Source organism: Sinocyclocheilus anshuiensis, unplaced genomic scaffold (assembly GCF_001515605.1).
Source record: "Sinocyclocheilus anshuiensis isolate Anshui unplaced genomic scaffold, SAMN03320099.WGS_v1.1 scaffold318, whole genome shotgun sequence".
NCBI lineage: Eukaryota > Metazoa > Chordata > Actinopteri > Cypriniformes > Cyprinidae > Sinocyclocheilus > Sinocyclocheilus anshuiensis.
The window spans coordinates 580,011-586,986 of NW_015547653.1; the positions used below are offsets into that span (position 1 = coordinate 580,011).

At 36.3% G+C, this 6,976-nt stretch overlaps 1 protein-coding gene across 1 annotated transcript; it reads left to right on the top strand.

Moving 5' to 3' along the window:
- The first annotated feature begins 4,159 nt into the window (after positions 1-4,159).
- LOC107702065 (protein canopy 4-like) lies at positions 4,160-5,641 on the top strand. Its single transcript, XM_016504260.1, is given in 7 exon segments — positions 4,160-4,244; positions 4,418-4,458; positions 4,460-4,545; positions 4,677-4,773; positions 4,900-5,022; positions 5,254-5,371; positions 5,481-5,641. Coding segments are annotated over 7 exon segments (654 nt in total). The 3' UTR covers positions 5,585-5,641.
- The last annotated feature ends 1,335 nt before the right edge of the window (positions 5,642-6,976 follow it).

Genomic DNA, 6,976 nt, shown 5'->3' on the forward strand with positions numbered 1-6,976 from the left:
ATTCATTTGCATTTTCAATACAATATTTATCTTCATAACATGTAATGTTGTGTATGTCAAGTGCCTTTACATCTTTTTTGTCTACCTGCATGAGGACTGTCGTATGTTTGGGAATGTAACTCCATCCGTCCAGCCAGTCTAGCTGAAAACACAGTGACATAACAAACAATTACTGATACTGAGACTAGTGTGTGCACACATCCACACATAAAACACACTATCAGATTGCAGTGAAACAAAAAGTTTCTATTAAGACACACAACAGCCAAGAAGGGCCACTTGCCTACATTTGTGCATAAAATATTTACCACAAAATGTGTAAACATTGCAATAAAAACTTTACAAGGCATTAAAATGTATGAAACTTATTTGCTTTTGTTCCATCTAATTGTCTTTATGCATATTTCCTCTTTAAAGATTTCTATTTTTTCCCCCTCCTTTTCTTTAAAAAAGTGTGTTCGGTTATGCCCTCTGTCTGACCCTGAAACCTCAGATGAATATGCTGAGCGCAACTCTTCTCCCACTGCCACCTGTCTCCCTCATTGCTGTCTTTCTGTGTCTCTCACTCTCACATTAACACATGGGCTATCTCTCTTTTCAAAATCCCTTAATTAGGCATGCAGCTCCCCCTGCATACATGTGCATTCATATGCATAATCACCCACAGTCTCACTCATGATTTGGCCTTCTTGTTCACTCTGGGTATTCCCAGGTTCTCACGTAGTACTTATCTCAGTCCTCTGTCTGGATTTGTCTTCTCTCTCATCATTCTCTCTCCTTTGCTTTTCAACCCCTTCCCTCAGGCACCCACCAGAAGGTTCATCATACCATATCGTCTGTCAATAAATGTGTGGCACTGACACCTGAATCCTCAAGAGGGCCCAGAGCCGGGTAATGCACCCAGACACCCCTCTGAAGGCCCACACACTTCTATAGCTAATCTCTTACTTGAGACATATTAATACAAATAAACTATTGCCAAGAAACACTGTTTTGTATCTTTTCCAAATGGCTTTTGCAGATGACAGAATGGCTTGTAAACTGAGAGCCAGCCAGTTGAGTTAATGCAATCTACGTCACTGTTATAAATACAGACAGGCCTGGATTAAGAATTCAGAGACCCCTGGGCACAATGTCTTTTTGCAGCAGCAATCTTTGCAATAAGTGTAATACATAGTAATTACGCTATCTATATATTATGTTGGCAGATACAGTATTTTGTACATTAACAGGATGCAATAATAGACTGTAAATGATTATATATAACTCAGCAAAAGGCAGATTCGAACCTGGGTTGATCACATCAAAAGCCAGTTCTTACAGTCTTACTCTCTACTGCCTACATCACTGAAGATTTTGAAATTAATGCATCTTTTTTTAATATTGAGTGTCCCAACCAGACATTGTTGGGCTGAGCTAGTGTAACTAGCATTTGTCAACAAGGGCGCTATTTGCACTTAGTGTAAAGACACTCTTTTTTCTTCCCCTTGCTTGGGCCCGTGCCCATAATGCCCATTGGATAATCAGGTGTCCTGACATTTTATCCTACCCGTCAAATTGTCCTACCAGGGTTTACTGCGGATGCGCACATCAATATTTGTTTTGTAATAAATGTTTTTTTCTCACGCTGAACAATATTTAATGTATCTGCATTACTGTAAGGGTAGGTTTAGGGTTGGGGTAGGTGTAGACTTTAATAAAACACGATCTAATTATTATTTATTGTTGGTTTCCTGTATAGCTGTATCCCTTCTAGCCACAACCGCGAATATAACACATACGTTGTCGAATTGTACTACCCACTGTTTCAATGGGAGGTAGCAAAATCTGACAGGGTAGCACTAATCGACAACACCGGTGCGGCCCTGACACATCAACTAAATTTTAAGCCTATTCAACACACTCAAGGACACAAAGAGTCAGGTGGGACAATAGATTAAACAGATACTGCTTCTGTCTTCTTGACAGCCAAAAGGTCATATGATTAATGTTTTATATCAACAATAGCCTTTGGCTAGAGCTTTGAAGTGGATCGGCCTTTATGTTTTAACTTTCAGAGAAGCGACTCTTCTCTTTGAGAGAAGTGAATATTGCTCAGCTGAATTGCCAACATAGAAATTAAATTAAGGATGTGTCTCTGTAACATGGCGCGCTTATTTCATAGTCTCAGTGTATCCTAAGAATAAATGTTAATGAACCTATTGCACTTATTTCACAATCTTCTGTTTATCTTACGTTTTAGGTTTTCTTTACTTTGACCAGTAAACGTTTAGGTTACTTTACTTTTTTTGTTTTTATCTTTGCGGGGATTCTTGAACTAAGCTCAACGATTTGTGCTATCGATTAGCTACGCCTAAATCGATAACGCGTTTTCTGTTTGCTATTTCTTACCATCGGCTTTGGCAAGCAGTGTTCCCAGGTGAAAAAGACGTAGTATTAAATGTATTAAAAATATACTTGAAATTCAAGTAGTATGTTTATAATACATTTGTATTCCCAACATGCTTATTTGAAGTGCAATAAAAATATATTGAATTGCATTTTAATATATTTCTAAAAAGTATACTAGAAGTACTTTTGTATTAAATATATGCTTAGTTATACTTCTAAGAAATATGCTACTTGACAACCTTGTCGCCTTTATTTTCTAATATATATATCTCATTACAGATAAGAACAAAGATTAAGTTGTAAGAAGGGTTGCTTATATGAGCACATACAGTACATCTGAAACTGCTGAGGCTGGGAAGGTTTTTGACTATATTACCGACCAGGTACATTGTTCTCAGCGTACGATCATTCTTAAAAAGAAAACAAATTATCAATCATCATTTGCTTTTGTGTGTGTGTGTGAAATATTAACATTTGTTGTTTTTCAGATCAGCTGCTATAGAAGACAGACTGAAATCTACCATCTACATCTTGGCTCTCTCTCGATTCCGCCGTATGTTGTCAGCACTGGGATGCTCTGGGTCTGTGCCATGTGCCAAACACCATCTAAGCTGCCAGGGCATCATCGTCATCCTCCCATCACCATCCCTTCGCCACATCCTGCCATCATCCCCGCACTTTTGCCTCTCACCATCCCTACGCCATCTCCTTGTCCACCTCCAAAACCCCCTCCATCCCTCCCTATTCTGTTGCTTGAACTTTATCATCTTCAGTCTTTGCACAACAAAGGGCATAAGTGAATAGCTTTTGTGTGTGCAGTCTTTTTTATGTATTTTTTTTCTTCAGAAAATTGCATTGTAATTTTTATTTATTCACTGATGTAAAATTCTGTACTTTTTTAGTAAGGCTAAACTGAAATGTTCTACAAATGGAAAAGATAGCTCTGCCATAGCTTTTCAGTCTTTTTTTATTTATGTTTTTTTATAATGTATTAAAATGTACTTGAGTATGTTTGTAGTAATACAAATATACTATAAACATACTTGTATTTCAAGTGCATTTTTAATACATTTAATAGTATGTTTGTTTTGTTTTTCACCAAAGTATGTATGCTGCTGTCCTTTTTTAGTGTACTTTATGAATATTTGTAATGTACACAACAATATATAATACATTAAAGTTTTCTAGATATCAAAGTGTGTACATGTGTGTATATACTGAAAAATGCAGCTTTATAATATACTAGTAGTGTAATGCTAATGCATTTCCAATGAGCTGAAATACAATTGAAATGTACTTGAAGTACATTAAAACGATGCTTCAAATATACTCTAACTGTAGTTCATGAAGTATTAAAAGGACATTTTAAATGTATTTTAAGAAATACACTTAAATTGCACTAAATATACTTAAAGTGGTTCCAATTTAACACAATTTCAATATATTAAATATATTACAAATAGATTAAAATCCAACTTAAATATATCTTGAAATACACTTAATATACTTAAAGTTGTTTCAAAATAATACATTTAATATGCACTTAGTATAGTATAATTTAAATATAGTAAGTATGTCTGAAAAAGCACAATTTAAATATATTTTTCACCTGGGTGTTGCCAACTGCTTTCAATTGAAAGTGGCTAAAACTGGTAGCTAAATGTCACTAGATGACATCACAATGGCAAACTCACTGATCTATATAAAGATGAACGTAGATCAGTGGGCAAGATGAGAACTGATTCCAAATTTGTAAACAGAGGTCACTATGGAAATATTTGCCGTTTTCTTTATTTGTATGTTCAGCCTCGTCTTGGCAAACCAAGAGGAGCGACTACCAAATAAATGCGAGGGTAAGAAACAGAAAGTATCATCCTTTCGTTTGCCCCATAGGTGTTGAATGTGAATCTTTTTTAAAAACTATTCTATAATGTAATTTATTTAAAGTATCCCCTAGTGCAAAGTTTGCCTCTGTAACGAAACATCAGTCGGATTCTAAAGTTTTATTTTTATTTTTTTATATTAGTTTGTAAATTACTGACGGTGGAGTTGCAGGACGCCCTGGAAAAAAACTGGCCGCTCAAAGGAAGCTCTGGAGCTCTGAGAAGTTTTGGACACTGGCAAGCGCAGGCGCAAAATCAAATACAACACTTCGTAAGTAGTGATGACATACTGACTTGTCAGTTCTGTCCCTATGACAAAGCTTTCCCTTAAGGTTAGAAAAAAATCCAAATCTGCTGACGCTCTCCCTCCTCTTGCTATAATTACGTTTTATTTGTTACCAGAGAGACGCGACTCACTGAGGCCATGGACAACATCTGTGAAAGAATTCTGCAGTATACAATCCATGCCGAGAGACCAGGGAGCCTTCGCTATGCCAAGGTATTGAGCTCACCTTGGCACTCTTTCCTAGCCCTCAACTGCATGAAATTCAGTCAAAGAAATACTTTAAATGTGTGGATTTTGTTTGCAAAATGATGATTGATTTTAGACTGCTGTTTTTGCCAGGGCACAAGTCAAACCATGAACACACTGAAGAACCTGATGGATAAGGGAGTGAAGGTAGAGCTGGGTATCCCTTATGAACTGTGGGATGAACCATCAGTAGAGGTTGCAGACTTGAAGAGACAGGTAATACTCATGCCCTAACAAAGAAAGAGCTGTGGATGGTGTGGTTGCATGTTTTTGTCTTCTTAAATTATATGTAGTTATTGTTTGAGATTAATAATAATATTGTATAGTGTTTATTGAACTGGACTGTCAGTTTGTAGGTATGAATGTTAAAAAAAATCAATATACTGTCTTCTAAATAAAAAAAAAATATTGAAATATATCTTATCCCTTTTTATGTTTATATTAAAGTGTGAGAGCATGCTGGAAGAGTATGAAGAGGTTGTGGAAAACTGGTACTTTCATCATCAAGACGAGAGATTTGACAGATTCTTCTGTGCAGCCCATGTCCTCAGAGACTCAGACCAAGGTAGAAATACACTCTGTGTCTCTTAGCATTCACGAACATACAGACTCGTAATCTAATCCTTCCTTTACAAATAAGCCACTATTTCCAAGCCTTATTTGATCTCTTTCAGAGTGCCTGAATGAGGTATGGAAAGGTGACATGGGTGTAAAGGGATCCAAAGAGGAGAGTGAGGGAGAGAATGGAAGACAGAACCATGACGCAGGAGAACTGTGAAAGCAGAGCCATAATGGTTGATGAATGCATACGACCTGTATGACATCTTTGCACAAGACTACAGGAACCAAGGAAACATTGAAGTATTTTTCTCCAAATACATGAACATGGCTTTGCGTTAAACACGAACTGTCAGTGTTAAAATTTTTCCAAATCTGTTACTTTTGCCAGATCATGGGATGTGAATAGTCCTTGGTATTTTACCTCTGTCCATGCTGACATCTTGAATTTATCTTTTATACAGTGTTACCAATAATGAAGAAAGACACTGAAATGTGCCTTTTATTGTGTATTATCTTATAGGGATGTGTTAGAGCAACTACAAACACTAACAGTTTTTTTTTTTACTGATGAATTAGATAGGGAATTGTATACGTATTTATTATTGAACATCCATGCACAAACCAAAAGGTTGGTTTTAGGATTTTTTACTGTGGGGTACTTTAAAGATATTTTCTCCTGATGTAACATGTACAGTAATCGTTTTTAAATAACGGATTCTTGCTATAAATCATAAGTGTCTTAATGTATGTGTGTGTGTGTGTGGCCAAAGTGCCTGTAGGAGCTCTTTTGGTCTGGCTCCTCATTTGCTAATCTTTTCAAGCAGTCAAACGATCCTGTCCAATTAACTATTTAAGGTCAGTTAACGAGCCTATACAGCATAAATGTAAGGCTCCAGTAGCGCAATCGGTTAGCACGCAATACTTATAAGGCAGTACAAAACAAAGCAATGCCGAAGTAGTGAGTTCGCTTCTCACCTGGAGTAGTTTTAACATGACCTGGACCACAAAACCAGTCATAAGGGTCTATTTGTCGAAATTGAGATTTATACACCATCTGAAAGCTGAATAAAGCTTTCCATTGATGTATGGTTTGTTAGGATAGGACAATATTTGGCCGAGATACAACTATTTCATTATCTGGAACCTGAGGGTGCAAAAAATCAAAATATTGAGAAAATCGCCTTTAAAGTTGTCCAAATGAAGTTCTTAGCAATGCATATTACTAATCAAAAATTAAGTTTTAATATATTTACAGTAGTAAATTTACAAAATATCTTCATGGAACATGATCTTTACTTAAAATGATTTTTGGCATAAAAGAAAAATCAATAATTTTGACCCATACAATGTATTTTTGGCTGTTGCTACAAATATACCCCAGTGACTTAAGACTGGTTTTGTGGTCCAGGGTCACATATGTCCTCTAGCCCAGTGTTTCCCAACCTTTTTTCAGTCGCGGCACCCTTTGGAAATTTTAACAAACTTGTGGCACCCTACCAAATTAATGTTGTCACAATATTTGAATTTCTATCTTCGATATGATAATTTGAAAAGTATAGATATTCGGTACAACAGGGAAGAACTGCAGAATATAATGTCATACAGATAT